At 45.4% G+C, this 16,610-nt stretch overlaps 2 protein-coding genes across 12 annotated transcripts in view; one reads left to right on the top strand and one right to left on the bottom strand.

Annotated features, from left to right (window-relative positions):
* The window catches only part of P2RX7 (purinergic receptor P2X 7), a 47,161-nt gene extending 38,415 nt beyond the window's left edge, over positions 1-8,746 (bottom strand). For 2 of the 4 annotated variants that reach the window (XM_078061019.1, XM_036085123.2), the window contains exon 1: positions 4,757-4,926. Coding sequence is in view for 1 of the 4 variants with exons in the window: in XM_036085122.2 (XP_035941015.1) it covers positions 8,540-8,664 (125 nt within the window). In the remaining 3 variants the exon portion in view is untranslated. Of the gene's footprint in view, positions 1-4,756; positions 4,927-8,539 lie in introns of those variants that run through there. The other 2 variants (XM_036085122.2, XM_078061018.1) reach the window with 2 other exon arrangements.
* Positions 1-16,610, top strand: part of IFT81 (intraflagellar transport 81) — a 181,983-nt gene that overhangs the window by 60,423 nt on the left and 104,950 nt on the right. The gene's annotated exons all lie outside the window — the stretch shown is intronic.

The raw sequence follows: 16,610 nt of genomic DNA, 5'->3' as shown, positions 1-16,610 counted from the left end.
CCATCTGAGAATCCTTCAGGAACTTCTGTGCTCCCCATCACTTAAATGTTAGCATTCTTCAGGGGTCTGTTCTAAGCCCTCCTTGCCTTCTCATTTACATCTGCGCTTTCTGGTCAATTGTAGCTACTTCCATGGTTCTAGTTACCGTCTATACGCTGGTGATATAAAAAGCTCTATCTCTAGTTCCAGATTCACCTATCTATCTATCTACTAAGCATCTAAATTTGTATGTCCCATATACATGACAAACTCAATGCCTTCAGTTCTGAACTCATCTTCCACCCCAGATGGGCTCCCCCCCATTCCTATCCCAATAAGTTCTCCCACCACACATCAGTTGCCCAATCCAGAAACATTCCTTAGCATCCCTTTCCTCATTACCCCTCAACCATTCAATTGGCAAACCTTGTTTTATCTTCCTAATGCTATTCATCTACTTCTCTCCTCTACCACTGTCAGTCCAGGTCACCATCACCTCTCACCTGGACCACCCAGTAGCCTCCTGAATGGTCTCCCTGCCTCCATTTGTGCTCCTGTCTCCTCCATATTCTATGTGATTTAGTAGTAAAAGTTTGGGCTCTGGAGTGAGAAGCTTGGGTTCAGTCTCGGCTCTACCACTTACTAGCTACGTGGCCGTGTGTTAAGTTACTTAATTTCTCTGGGTCATTGTTTCTTTTTCTGTAATAAGGAGATGTTAGTATTATACTGGGCAGGGTATCTGGTTCTAAACAGAATCCGCTCTGCTGAGTTTGAGAAGAAATATTGTCTAGAAAAGGCAAATCTATAATGGTTGAAATTTTTCATAATGAAATGTTGGTGGCAGGGTGGGGAAGACTCTCCGTGCTTTCTCAGTGTCCTCAGGATGAAGTACAAGGCTGTTCATAATATGATCCTTGCTGGCTTCTCCAGTCCCACCTTTGCCTCCCCTTCTTGGCATCTTGCACGTCAGCCAGCTGATGCGTGCTGCTCTGTGAATAATCCATCGTTCCTCTTTTCAGCACTGTATTAAAAACCCAGGAGGGCTGGGAGGTTCCTGCCCTGGGTGGGAGGCTGGGCTGGAGTGGTGGTGCCTAGAAGCCCGTGCGTGTGTGAGAACTGGTCCACAGAGAAACCTCGGTTTCCAGGGTGAAATGAGAAAACCAGGACAACCAGGCAAGCTCTCCATAAAGCTAAATTTATTCATTTGAAACGACCATTTCAGTAGACTGTGTGCCTCCAGCTTTCTTAATGTTTTAGTGTAGACATTAATGGAGGGATGCCGATAGATGGTAGTAGTTGTTTGCTTGCTTGACATGGCTGACAATGCTGTTGGTCGACAAGTTTGCTGCCCCTCAGTCTTCCTCCTGTCAGTAAAGGCATCCTCATCCACCTGGGAACCCCGAGTCATCTTCCCCCTCCTAGCAAATCTGTGAGTTCTGCCTCCAAAACTTATCCCTGTCTTGCCCACTTCTGTCCACCTGTGCTATCCTGTTATCATCCGGTTCACCGCCTCTGTCATCTGGGCGGTTGAGATGTTGGCGCCCCTCTCACTGCCCTCCTCACATCACTCTTGCCCCCTATCATCTGCCTTCTGCACAGAGGCCCGAGAGCACTTTTAGAAACAGGAATCAAATGGTTGCAATCCCCTCTGTAAACCCTGTCAGCGGCTTCCCATGGCCCTGAGGAACAAATTCCAACTCTTCCCGTGGTCTGGCCCTTGCCTACCTCTCTGCCCTTGGCCCCTGCTCCTCCCTCCTCTCTCACCAGCTTCTGGAACATGCTGTCCTTCGGGCTGCTCCTCTTTTTTGCTTTCAGATATGTGCATTCGCTGTTCTTTCGGTCCCTTGAATCAGGTAGCTGGATTCTCCTCTTCCTAGAAGCAGTCTCCTCCTGAAGTGGGTTTTCTCTGGACCCCCCATCTCTATCACATCACCCAGGAGTTCAGGGTAGGATGAGAATGTGGCAAATCTTTTCATGTTTCTGTTGCCCTCAAGTGGCAGGAGCCATAGGGGGTCCATGCCTGGGTTGGATTTGCCCCTCCCCGGCCTCTGGTGTCCCCTCCCATCTCTGTGGTGGACTCACTTCCACTTAGTTGGGGAAAAGGCCCAATCTCACAGGGAGGTGTGTGGCAACCCTCCCATGAAACAGGCAGCCAGCCAGGAATTACATTTAACAGCCACAAACCAGCACAACAGCACCGTCTCCATGGTGCTTTCTGTTAGCCTGAGTAGAGGTTGACTGGGTAAGGGAGAAGAAGCAGTTTGAGTGGAGTTTGTTCTCCTGTTTTTCTCTCAATCTTCCCTACTCTTCTGTATGCACTGGAAAATCTTCTGAGAGGGCTGGTCTCCAAGGAGGAGGGAAATCTTCCCAAGAAAATGAAAATATCTTTTACTTCTCTGCTTAAAATCCTCCTACGGCTTCTCAACTCACTCAGAATAAAATCCAGAGAACTCAGAGTGGCCTCCAAGGCCCTGAATGATCTGCCCTTCCTCCCCTACCAGTGTTACCTCTCCAGTTCATGCCCTTCCTCTCATTCACTAACTTGTTTCCTCTGCTCCAGCCATACTGACCTTGCTTTTCCTTGAACGCCCTATCAAGTCTCTACCTCAGGGCCTTTGTACTTGCTGTTCCCTTCACCAGAAATACTCTTCTCCTAGATACTTCATGTCTTGTTCCCTCCCTTCATGCAGAGCTCAGCCCAAATGTCTCTATCCCACACGCACTCACATTTGCCCATTATCATTCTCTGTTCTCTGCTTTATTACTCTTCATAGCATTTATCACCATCAGATATTTTATTATGTCTTTTTTTGCTTTTTTTGTATCATATCTCTCTCCTCCACTGGCATATAACCCCATGAGTTGTAGGAACTTTGTTTCACTCACTGTTATAATCTCTAGAGCCATGAACAGTGCCTGACTTATAGTATATAGTCTAAAATTTATTTGGGAGAATGAATGAACAATAGAAAAGGGTAAGCTTATGGGATCCTCATTTGCCTCCCTCCCTGTCCTGCACTTGCCCAGGCCAACCCAGAAAGACAAAGTTCGTGGTGAAGAAGGAAGAAGGATTGATTGGCCAGGGATTGAGGAGGCCTAGTACTCAGGCTTTCACAGTCTGCCCAGTTACCCTTCAGTAGTGTGCTTTCTGGGTTAAGAGCATTGGATTGGTTTTGGATTTGAATCCTTTTTGAAACACACTTTCTACCTGGATGATCTTTTAGAAATTAACTCCATCTTTCATAGCTTTTCTTTCCTTATCTGTGCAATAATGAAAAGAACACTTACGTCCCAGCATATCAATTGAGATGATATAAATAAAGCCAACTGTATAAGGAAGTTATTTTTATTGTCATTCAGGTTTTTTCAATTAGTTTTCCTGGGAGTATAATCATCATTATCCCATTCTTCCCACCTCATTGAGACCAGAGGACAAAACATAATCATGGATTGGAAAACCCTGTGGAATTCTAGGAGCTGATTCTCAGAGGAAATCTCTGTTGAGAATACCAAGGGCCCTGCCCTGGCAATAACCTGGAGCAGAGTCTCCACAGCCTAGGTGCAGGGCTGAAACAAGCCAAGGATAGAGCAGTAGACTTCAGAAGTCTCTGGAATTTCTGGCTTTTGGAAAGACCCTGTAATGGATGTTTTTCCTTTGCCCCACCCCCCCTTTCTTTTCCCATTTCTTCTGGCAACAGTATTCTTCTTTCCTAAGGTAAAGTCACTGGATGTGGTTCAGATTGGGCTCCTTGAGCCCTGCACCCTGTCCCTACTTCCTGCCACAGGAGTGAGCACATGACTCAGGATTGGCCAATCAGGGGACACCATGCCCCCAGCCACGAGGATTGGTTCAGGAGTGGATATGTAATTCAAGCTCTACCAACCAGAGACTTTACTGGGACTTTCATGCCACAGCTATCAGAAAAGGCTTGCCTGTTCCTCTGGAGTTACTGATGATATGAGTGTGGCATCTTGCTACATAGAGAGCCTATTCAAGAACAAAGCCAAATAGAGCCACGATGTGGGGGAGAAAGACCCAACCCGATGACATAGTTTGAGCTTTTATAACCATCCATGTCTGAGGGCAGCTCCATCTCTTCCACTGTGTGGCTTGGTGCCTAACTTGAGTTAGGTCTCTGTCACTTACTATCCAAGCAATTCTGACCAGCACAGGCCTATTCAGCATCCTGTAACCCTGGAAGCTGGAACCACTCTACCCTGCATATAGCTGCAGCCCCTGCCTTTGAGTCCTATCTGAACTTTGAGGGACTATGAGAAGCTAACCAGCCTCTTGTCTTATTTCTTCTATTGACAGCCCCTTCCTTGTACCCCAGTCTCAATAACTGAAGCCCTGTCTTACTTCATTATCCTGGCTCTTTGCCTTTGCAACCCTAGTATGGACAGGCTCTGAACTGAGGACTTCATGGCTAGAACCCACCACCTGCTGCTACATATCTTGAATATTACCTGAGCCTGTCTGGACTTCCAACCTGTGGTCGGTACCAGTCCTATTTGGTGCAAACTACCACACCTAATCCCTGTGCACCATGGGTCTACCCTTTTTACAAATGGCCAAGTTGCAGTTTTATCAACTTGAGGCCTCACAGTACAACTTAAGGCAGCATTTCCCAAGCTGTGGTCTATGGGACTCCATTCAGTGGGATGTAAATAGATATTCCATTAACACAGAGGGAAAAAACAAACCTGGCAATAGTTTTTCTTTAACTTTATCTTTTAAAATATAAAAAAAATGGAGTAGCATTTACATAGGAGTTACCTTCTAAAGTCAGTGCTTCAGGTAAAAATCATGTCTTGTCAATGCCGCCTTTGGTAAAACCTTCAGTTGTCCACAAGGCGCAGCAAACAGACCTTCTACCTTCCAACAAGTCCATCAGAGCCTATTTTTTTCCTCCAGTTCTGGAACAAGTTGCTGTTTTTCCAGTTTTGCTCCAGGTGAAGATGAAAGAGGTGGTTTATTTTAGGGGGCATGTAGGGTGGAGAGTATGTATCTAGATTCACAGGTAGGGTGGTAAGATGGTCACTCCATCAAAAGCATTGGGAACAGACTGACAAGGATCCCCAACTTAGATACCCCATCTCATGCCTGGTCTGGGGCACACATTCGCTCGGTCATTGCCCTGTTGAAACTGTGCTCTCTCCAGGCTCCCATGGAACATGCATTACTGGATTTGAGGGAGTTAAATGCATGGAAGATAAGATTCCACCATATGAGAGAAAAATATTTATCATTACAAGATGCTCTCATAATAATCTGTTCTTATATATAAGAATCTGCTTTTAGGGGCGCCTGGGTGGCTCAGTCATTAAGCGTCTGCCTTCGGCTCAGGTCGTGATCCCAGGGTCCTGGGATCGAGCCCCGCATCGGGCTCCCTGCTCCGCGGGAAGCCTGCTTCTCCCTGTGCCACTCCCCCTGCTTGTGTTCCCTCTCTCGCTGTGTCTCTCTCTTCAAATAAATAAATAAAATCTTTAAAAAAAAAAAAAAAGAATCTGCTTTTAAGAAATTGTGTGCCAAGAATATCAGGAAATCACGTCACCTGTTACATTGGAATTGTGACGCATGATCTATGTACTGGTACATAAAGGCGCATTTACTAACTATGCTCTTCATCATCAGTTCTATGATATCTGGCTCAAGTAATGTGTCTTATTTTAGAATTTAATATATGTGTTTATTATTTAGTGTTTGTCGTATAGTAAACATATGAATCAAATTGTGATAATCCTAATAATATTATTAAGAAGAAGAATTAACACTTGGTGAGGGCTTGCCATACACCAGGTATTTTTCAAGCAACTTTGCGTTTAATAACTCATTTAATCCTTACAACAACCTTTGTCCCCATTTTACAGACGAGGAAACCAAGGCTCAAAGTGGTGAAGGATTATTGAATTCACATTTCCAGATCTCAAATCCCAGGCGTGGACATGGTTACTTTGACAGTCAAAGGAGAGAATGTATATGAAAGTGTCTGTTATATTAAAAAAGATTATTTTTTTATTCTTTTTTTTATTCAAGTATAATTAACAGTGTTATATTAGTTTCAGGTGTAGGATATAATGATTCAGCAATTCTATACATTTCTCAGTGCTCATCAAGATAAGTGTACTCTTAATCTCTTTTATCTATTTCACCCATCCCCCCCACCCACCTCCCCTTTGGCAGCCACCAGTTTGTTCTCTGTATTTAAGAGTCTGGTTTTTTTGTTTACATCCATTTTTTTCTTCATTCATTTGTTTTGTTTCTAAAATTCCACATATGAGTGAAATCATATGGTATTTGTCTTTCTCTGACTGACTTATTTCACTTAGCATTATACCCTCTAGGTCCATCCATGGTGTCGCAAATGACAAGATTTCAGTCTTTTTTTATGACTGAGCAATATTCCATTGTATATATACTACATCTTCTTTATCCATTCCTCTATCAGTGGGCACTTGGGTTGCTTCCATATCTTGGCTGTTGTAAATAATGCTGCAATAAACATAGGGATGCATGTATCTTTTCCAAGGAGTATTTTCATTTTCTTTGGGTAAATACCCAGTAATGGAATTCCTGGATCATATGGTAATTCTATTTTTAAGTCAAAAAAATTATTTTTAAAGATAGCTGCTATTTGTGGAGCTCTTACCCTATGCCAGACATCGAGACGTGTTTGCCATGCCTTTTCTTGTTTAATTATGACAACTCTACAAACAGATGCAGAAAGGGAGGCTTAGAGAGGTTAAGTGACCTGGCCAAGGAAACTTAGCCAGGATTATCAAATAGGCTGCTCTAACCTTAGCCAGTAAACTACCCTGTCTGACCTTAGAGATGCAAGTTTTCACCATCATCATCATCATCATCACAAAGAGCAATGGGGCATTAGCCATTAAGGAACTATTTGTGAATCAAAACCACAATGAGAACCACTCACTAGGATGCCCATAATCCAAAAAAACAGACAAGAGAAAGTGTTTGGTAAGCTTGTGGAGAAATTGGAACATACATTGCTGGTGGGAATATGAAATGGTGTAGCCATTCCGAAAATGGGTCATTCCTTAAAATGTCAAAAATAAAGTTACTGATGGGCACCTGGGTGGCTCAGTTGGTTAAGCGACTGCCTTCGGCTCAGGTCATGATCCTGGAGTCCCTGGATCGAGTCCCGCATCGGGCTCCCTGCTCGGCAGGGAGTCTGCTTCTCCCTCTGACCCTCCCCCCTCTCATGTGCTCTCTCTCATTCTCTCTCTCTCAAATACATAAATAAAATCTTAAAAAAAAAAAAAAAAGTTACTGAATGATCTTTCAGTTTCACTTGTAGGTACAATACCCAAGAAAACTGCAAACATGTTCATGCAAACACACATACACCCATATTCATAACAGCATTATCCATTATCCATAATAGCCCCAAACTGGAAACAACCCAAATGTCCACCCCCTCCCCAAAAAAAGGTCTATCCAGACAATGGAATATTACTTGGCCATACAGAGGAATGAAGTAGAGATACATGTTTCAACATGGATGCACCTTGCAAACATGATGCAGAGTGGAAGAAACCAGACCCAAAGGACCACATAGTGCATGATTCCATTTCTATGACATGTCCAGAATAGGCAAATCCCAGAGACAGAGAGTAGACCCACTGGTCACCAGAGCTATGGGAGATCAGAAGGATTGGGAGTGATGGCTCAGGGCTGTGGAGTTTCTTTTTGAGGTGATGAAAATGTTCTAGAATTGATTGTGGTGATGGTTGCACAACTTTGAATACTAAAACCCACTAAATTGTACATTTTATTTTTTTAAAGATTTATTTATTTATTTATTTGAGAAAGAGTGCGCTCGCGAGCAGGGTGAGGGGCAAAGGGAGAGGGAGAGGGAGAATCTCAAGCAGATTCCACGCTGAGCGCAGAGCTGACATGGAGCTTAATCCCACGACCCTGAGATCATGACCTGAGCCAAAATCAAGAGTTGGATGCTTAACCGACTGAGCCATCCAGGTGCCCCTAAATTGTACACTTCAAATGAGTGAGTTGTATAGTGTGTGAATTATATCTCAATAAGCTGTTAAGAAACAAAAATGAAAAAGAGCAAGAGGGGGCCTTCCTGACACTAGAGAGGACCTAAAGTTACCTTGACGCGTCTGATCCTATTCCTCCCCTAAGCGGTGATGATTCAGACAGATGCCAGGATTATCACCAGGTGTGCTCTGAATCCTTGCCTCCTCCCACGGAATCCAGGGTGTTGCCCTGTTTCTACTTTCCCCAGGCATGCCCCACCCAGCTCACCTTGGCAGGCCTGGGGTAGAACCCAAAGTGTCGCTTTGCCTCTTGTGGCTTCTTTCCGCAGCAGACTGGCACTGTTTCCCCCCGCCTGCAGCTGCATCCCCCCAACACCCCTCCCCCCCGCCCCGGCACCTCCAGCCCCAAATTGCTATGAGAAAAAAAGTCTCAGATTTAAAACCACGTGGAATTCAGGATAAGCACCAGAAGCTGTAACTTGGGGATTTTTGTGCTGTCAACTACTGCAGACATTTGGGGTTCTCCCCACACCCCACTTACCCGATGTAGCAAAGGACCAGCACGTGGAAGACCCACTTAATGGCGCCGTAATGCATGCTCTGGATCTGGAGGACTTTGTTTGTCTCATACTGGAAAACATCTTTCCAGCTGCAACAGGCTGACATGGTGAGAGGCTCCCTCTCCGTTAGGGTCTCGACCAGGGCTCAACCCTCCCAGACCAATCACAGCACCGGAAAATGAAACTGATTCTTAGCAGGAGCCTTTATGTTTGAGTTCCTCCAGTGAGGGCACAGTGGGGGCGGGCCCTGGCAGCTAACCCAGTTGTGGCTGGGGATAAACAAGAGAAGGGAAGTCCTACAGGCCTGGCTGGCAGATGACTCTGCTCCAGCCTGCCTCCCCCAGATGCCTGCACAAAGATGGTGTTCAAAGGAAGGGCATTTTTAGCATTCTCCCTTATCCCCTTTTTCCTTTCACTTTTTTGGACTCCTTTCAGTTGGGGGAAAGGGGCAGCCCTTCAAATGTCAGGAGACCCAGTGCTTCCATTGTGCCTTAATAAAGGGCCTAGATCTTTCTGTTGCCTCAAGGCCCACTCAGAGACTGACTGATTCATTTCTACAACACTTTGTTCAGCCCCAGATGTCTATGAACGCCGGGTGAATGAAGGTCTCCCTCTTCTCCCTCTCCACACTTCCTCCCACAGCACTCTGGTCTGTAGATGGTGGGGGGAATCAGAATTGCTGGGAGGGGAGGAAGACTTTACTTCTATGCTGGATATTTCCTGCGTGACCCTTGAGATCCGTTGAGATCTGCTCTCTGCCCTGCCCCCAGAGTTACAACCCTGACCTAGCCCAGTCAGCCTAAGACTGTCAGAAACAAACTTGCCATTCAGCAAAATGAGGTTTACTGACTCATTCAGTGAGAAAGAGCTCATGCCAGAGAAGCTACCACCATCATCAAAGGGACAGAGTTATCATAGGATTATGGGTGATGGTGAGTCTAGATTAAATTTAAATGAAAGCAGAGTTTGATAGGCTCAAAACAAAGCAGGTTGGTATAAAATGGTCAATCTCAGATCTGGATTGCAAAGTGGACCCAGGGCTCTGCTTCCTTGAAAGTAATAAAGCTAAGACAGGTGTTGAATGTTGTGCCTAGAAACCTTTTACCTGAAGCTCTGCACCAAAGGTGCAAATTGAGGCCGCTTCTCTGTGGCAAGGTGACTTAGATCCTCCAGGCAAAAGTGGAATATTTCATTCTTACTGATGCATTTTCCAATAGCAAATTTTCTGATAACCTATGATTTTAGAGTACCTTACCTCCTGGCTCTTGGTTCAGGACACTGGAGAGCAGAAGGAAGGTGAGATTGAATGTAAATTTTCTTGGCCCTTCTCATAAGTACACATGGCAGGGCTCCTGATCTTTCTGCTGAACGCATACACTGATCCCTCATGCCCTTCCCTCTGCTTCCTCAGCCCTCTGTCTACTATTTCTCTTACCACCACTTTATGGATACTGTTCTTAATAAGCTTACCACTGAGTTCTCAGTTGTCATATTTAGTGATATGTTTTATTCCTTATTCTATTTAAACTTTTGGACCAACACCATGTACCACTCCCTACCTCTTGAGCAATTTCTTCCATTGATTTCCATGACTCCCCTGGGCCCCTTCTTCTAGTTTCTCATCTTTTTTTTTTTTTTTTTTTTTTAAGATTTTATTTATGGGGCGCCTGGGTGGCTCAGTCGTTAAGCATCTGCCTCCGGCTCAGGTCATGATCCCAGGGTCCTGGGATCGAGCCCCGCATCGGGCTCCCTGCTCCGCGGGAAGCCTGCTTCTCCCTCTCCTACTCCCCCTGCTTGTGTTCCCTCTCTCGCTCTCTCTCTCTCTGTCAAATAAATAAATAAAATCTTTAAAAAAAAAAAAAGATTTTATTTATTTGAGAGAGGGAGATAGGGCGTGCATGCGACAGAGAGCATGAGTGGGGGGGAAGGGCAGAGAGAGAAGCAGGTTCCCCACTGAGCAGGGAGCCCGATGGTTGGGGTGGGTGCTGGATCCCAGAACCCTGGGATCATGACCTGAGCCGAAGGTAGACACTTAACCGACTGAGCCACCCAGGCGCCCCTAGTTTCTCATCTTTACCTCTATGACTCTTTGTCTTTTCTGTGACTCTTCTCCTTTTATGTGTCAGTTCCTGCAAATTCTGTCTCAGTATTTTTTATATTTCTATCAGTCCTGATAAGACAGGTTATGTTGCAATAACAAACAGCCCCCAAATCTCATGGCTTAAAAACAATGTCCTTTTATTTCTCATCCACAATAAATATTCACCATGGATCGATCACCCAGGAGGCTCTGCTCATCGTAGTCACTCAGAAAACAAAACTAATGGAACAGCCACTATCTTGAACTCTTGAATGAGAAATCTGGCAGGTCTTACAGTGGCATTTAAATCCTCTGACCTTGTGCTCGCTTCGGCAGCACATATATTAAATCCTCTGACCTTGGGGCACCTAGCTCAGTTGGTTAAGCTTTCAACTCTTGGTTTCAGTTCAGGTCATGATCTCAAGGTCCTGGGATAGAGCCCCGGGTGGGGCTCTGTGCTCAGCCAGAGTCTGATGGAGATTTTATCCCTCTCTCTCTTCCTCTGCCCCTCTCCCCACCCCTCACGTGCACACGCACACACTTGTGTGCTCTCTCTCTTTAAAATAAATAAATAGGGGTGCCTGGGTGCCTCAGTCGTTAAGCGCCTGCCTTCAGCTCAGGTCATGATCCCAGGATCCTGGAATCGAGCCCCGCATCGGGCTCCCTGCTAGGCTGGAAGCCTGCTTCTCCTGCTCCCCCTGCTTGTGTTCCTGCTCTTGCTATCCCTCTCTGTGTGCCAAATAAATAAATAAAATCTTAAAAAATAAATAAATCTTTAAAAAAAAACACTCTGACCTAGAAATGATGCACTCCCTTTAGCCCCTAACTCATTTGTCAACACTAGTCACTTGACCCCATCTAACTACCAGGGAACCAGGAAATGCAGTCTCACCATATATCCCCTTCTGTGCCCAGAAACAGAAGAAGCAGACATATTTGGTAAATAGCAGTAATAACTTCTGCATCTTCTCTCTGGGAAATTTCACCCACACACATTCTTTTAAGAATCACCAAATGCTGGGCGCCTGGGTGGCTCAGTTGGTTAAGCGACTGCCTTTGGCTCAGGTCATGATCCCAGGGTCCTGGGATCGAGTCCCACATCGGGCTCCCGGCTCAGCAGGGAGCCTGCTTCTCCCTCTGACCCTCTCCCCTCTCATGCTGTTTCTCTCCTGCTCACTCTCTAATAAATAAATAAATAAATGAATAAATAAAATTAAAAAAAAAAAAAAGAATCACCAAATGCTAAAAGAAAAGGGGATGGAAAGAGGGGTACATGTGTATATCATGTGTTTAACTATGCATGGAATATAGCTGGAAATAGGCCTACTACATAATTTGGGGGCCCAGTGCAAAATGAAAATGTGGGGTCCCTTATTCAAGATTAAGAATTTCAAGATGGCAATAGCAGAGCGTTAAATCAAGCTCAGGTCCCTTCTATGTGTGGGTCCTTATGTAACTGCACAGGTCCCATGTCCGTGAAGCTGTCTGTGTCTGAAGGATATATAAGATGGTCTCTGGGGAGGGAACTGGGGGATTTGTCAATGTTTGTCAGGCGACTTATTTATCACCTTTCTGTGAAGTTTTTCTACCGTACTCATGCATTACTTTTTAAAAATCACGGATAGATTTTAAAAATCTATTATCTCCAGACCAAATCTGCCTTCTGAGCGCCACACCTGTAGAGTCTATGAACCTCCAGACCTAAAAATCCCACAGACACTTAAAGGGCGCCTGGGTGGCTCAGTCGTTAAACGTCTGCCTTCGGCTCAGGTCAGGATCCCAGGGTCCTGGGATCGAGCCCCGCATCGGGCTCCCTGCTCCGCAGGAAGCCTGCTTCTCCCTCTCCCCCTGCTTGTGTTCCTGCTATCGCTCGCTCTCTCTCTGTCAAATAAATAAACAAAAATCTTAAAAAAAAAAAAATCCCATAGACACTTAAAATCACATCTTCAGAATGGCACACTTCCGCGCAAAATAATAGTGCATGTAGGCACTGATTCGAGGGAGAGAGTAGAGACACGGATGTGGACTACTTTTCCTTTAAACTCAGCTTGAGGGTAAGGGTGGTTTTTAACGGGAAGTGTAGTCAAGGGAAGATTGGGGGAAGGGGTAGTTAAGATGGAAATATTCCAGCCATTCAAAGATGTTCAAAGAGGAATGTCAAGAATGGTGGTTTTTGTTTCTTCGTAAAGTATGAAGTCAAGTCATGAATGGAATGGGGCTTGGGGGCTTGGGTGAATTTATCTTCTCAAGGGTGTGTGTGTGTTTCTGGTTACAGGTCAGAAAAATCAAGTGACTTTCTTTAGCAGAAAAGGTAGTTTTTTGAGGAAACACTGTTGTCTTACAGAACTCAAGTGCAGGAAACGTAGTGAGAACTTATTATTATTATTTTTTTAAGATTTTATTTATTTATTTGACAGAGAGAGACACAGCGAGAGAGGGAACACAAGCAGGGGGAGTGGGAGAGGGAGAAGCAGGCTCCCCGCTGAGCAGGGAGCCCGATGCGGGGCGATGCGGGGCTCCATGCGGGGCTCGATACCAGGGCCTTGGATTCCCGACCCGAGCCAAAGGCAGACACCCAATGACTGAGCCACCCAGGCGCCCCCGTGGTAAGAACTTATTAATAGGGCAACTATAATGTCCTGCGCTTAGGTTGCACTTTCGGTTTGTCTGAAGCTGTGTGGTCCCGCCTCTGCCTGTCTCTCTCTGCACCCACTGTGCATCTCCCTAAACACCGGACTTCTCTGCTCCTCTGGGGGCATGTCACCAAACAAGGCCATCATGGCATCCACATTAGGTGGCCACAGTTCACATGAGACCACAGACCAACTACTTAATTCCTGAGTCCCAGAAGAGTGAATCTGATTGGTCTAGCTATCTGTCTCTGGTCCAATCACCTAAGGCTGTGGGCGGGGTCACAGAAGAAACATGGCTTCGGGGGCCTATTGGGGAGGAGGGTTGTAAAAGAGGGTGGAGGGGAGTAGAGGAGGAGGGGTAAGGGGTGGAGGGAAGGGGAAGGAAGGAAAGAAAGTAAGGAGAGGGAGGAAGAAGTGAAGAAGTGCAACTCTCAGAGAATAGAGGCTGCTAGGCTGGGAGACTCAGGTTAAATCCTCTGCCCTCAGGTGGGACAGCGCTGAGGCAGTCCAGGCAGTTTCCCAGAGGTCCCTAGTGGGACTGAGTCCCAGATGCCTACAGCAGTGACCTGTTCTTCAACGCTTCCTGTATTGGCTGCCTTCCCTCCCTGTCTCACTTCCCCACTGCCCTTCCTGGCCTCACCTCCCAAATTAACTACTTGCACCTGAATCCTTGTCTCAGGGTCCACTTTGGGGAAACTCAAGTCTATTTCAACCTCCTGTGGCTGCTTGCTGTTAAGGAGTCAGGAATTTATCCTGAGAGCAATAGGTGGATCTGTAAGCAGAGTTGTGGCATGACCTCATTTACACTTTAGTAAAATCACTCTGGCTGCACGGTGGAAAGTGGATAGAAGGGGCAAGAGTGGAGGCAGGGAGGGGATCTGTCCGGGGAGAGGGTATAGTGACATGGAGGGGGCCTGAGGGTGGATCTCTGAAGGATCCAACACCAAGGGGACTAAGAGGCATCAGGGAAGGAGAGGAAAATGAGGAAGGAGTGCGTACCCAGGAGCCAACGGAAGGTGGTTCCTGAATAAGCCAGTGAAGACAGGAAATAGTAACAGAGATACAAAGCTGTGTAATTCAAGGGCCCTAGTGAGGAAACTGACAGATAAGTTAATGGAACACGATGGAGTCAAGTATTGAACACAAAGATAGGTGAGTACTTAGCAAATGACAAAAGCATTTAAAATCAAAGGAGAAAAATTACTCAAAATATTGTCTCAGAGCATTTGGCTTGCCATTTAGAGGAGGTCGGTGGAGGCAGGAGGATGTGGTATTCTAACTTTCTATATTTCAAAAGATGTGTGACTGAAATGTGATGGAATGATCAAAAGTGAGCAAAATCAGCTACACAAAGGGACATGCAAGTCACCATTCTGTTTGTGTTTGTGTTGTGCACATTTTGCATTTTGGTAGAGAATCCAAACAAAGATAACTGGATGCCCCCCTGTCTTTTTTAAAGATGTTATTTATTTGTCAGAGAGAAGACAGAGGCAGGCAGAGGGAGAAGCAGGCTCCCTGCTGAGCAAGGAGCCCAATGCGGGACTCGATCCCAGGACCCTGGGATCATGACCTGAGCCGAAGGCAGATGCTTAACCAACTGAGCCACCTATGCGTCCCCCCCGTCTTTTTAAAAATATATTTATTTATTTATTTTGGGGTGGGGAGAGAGAGTGCATGCATGTGGGAGGGGCAGAGGAAGAGAATCTCAAGCAGACTCCCAGCTGAGTGAGGAGCCCACTGCATCCAGGCTCAATCTCATGACCCTGTCAAGTGCTTTTTTCGCCCTCTATATTTCTCCATGGCAATTTCTTGTGAACCTGCCTTTCTGACCCTCTCTTCCTTGCCTCTCATCATCTAATTCAGAATTCTTATAATAAGTTGGTCAAGAGTCTACTGCTTAGGGATTTCACAGAGTTAGGAGAGATTCTAGTGCCCTGGTATTCAAAACAGTTTTTCTTTGAATTACACTAAACCAGTGCTGCCTAATAGGGTAGACACTAACCACGTGTGGCCATTTACATTTAAATTAATTAAAATTGAATGAAATTTAAAATTCAGTTCTTCATTCGTATTCACCATATTTCAAGTGTTCAGTAGCCACATGTGGCTCATACTGTGTTGGACAGTGAAGATACAGAACATGTACACCATTGTAGAAAGTTCTACTGAACAGCCCTGCTGACTAAATCTGTGGGATAGAGGAAAGATGAGTACAGTTGCAGGTAAGTGAGGAAGGGAGGGCTGGCCCAGTCAGATGGCATCCATTTTCTGTGTGAAATAAGAGGCAGATGTGCCTGAGGAGAGAGAAAGACAAGGCAGAGGGGTGGGAGGTTCGATGAGAGTGAAGAAGAATCAAAACAGTTGCTATGGTGAACAGGAGAAGAGCCAACAGGGAAAACAGGAATTCCAGTGTGGCATCGAGAATTAAAAACCATGAATTGGTTATTGCAACGTCTACGTGACTGAGATTATAATAGGGGCCTGGGCCTTCCCACCTACAGGATCTACCTCCCACTTCCACATCCGGGGACCCATCAGGTCTTGCCAAGTGGTTCAAATAGTTTTAGAATTTGTAATCATTGGTATCTACCATGTCTATTTTGGTCTTTTACATTTGTTCCTGAAGCAGTGTGAACGAAGCTACATCTCTGCCCCTTCTTCCCCCTAAGTCACCCTTCCCTGGGAATCCTCTCCCTTGCCAGCCCCACAACACAGAGCAGAAAGCTTTTCTTTCCATCCCAACTTAACCCAGGCACTGGGAATGACTGGTTCACTCAATTTATTCTGGGTAAACTTGCTCAATACTTCTCATGAATGCTGGACTTCTTTTAATCCCAGGATCTCCCCTTCCCTCCACTCCATCCAAGCCCAATACACACACCCTCCTTGGAACTTTAAAAATCTATTTTCTGATCAAGACAGCTGGCCACTTCAGGTAATAACTGGGTCTTTTGCAACCCTAAACACAGAGGCTGGGGATGGGTGGGGAAAACTGGGAATTTCCTTCTAATGGTGGATGGTAGAGAGGTGTCTGAGGTTTCTAGAGGGCCAAGAACCCATTGCTCTCTCTATCAGTCTTAGCAGGACAAATACGAAAGTAGAATAGAAGGAAATTTTCATTGATCCAGGGCTGAGCTTTTGCTGGAAGTTGAGAATTATGTTATTAAGGGTGCTTTTGTCTGAAGGTAACAGAATACCAGACTCAAACTGGCTTAAATATAAAAGAAATTATTGTCTCATATATAGGGAGGACAAAATTTAGGAGTTGATTTAGTGGCTTGAAAACATAACCAAGGATCCAGGTTCTTTTCTATCTGTCTGCACTGTCTTGTTGTTGGT

The sequence above is a fragment of the Halichoerus grypus genome, chromosome 13 (genome assembly GCF_964656455.1).
Source record: "Halichoerus grypus chromosome 13, mHalGry1.hap1.1, whole genome shotgun sequence".
Lineage (NCBI taxonomy): Eukaryota > Metazoa > Chordata > Mammalia > Carnivora > Phocidae > Halichoerus > Halichoerus grypus.
Note: the sequence above shows the minus strand (reverse complement) of the source record. Positions and strands in the feature narration are given on the sequence as shown.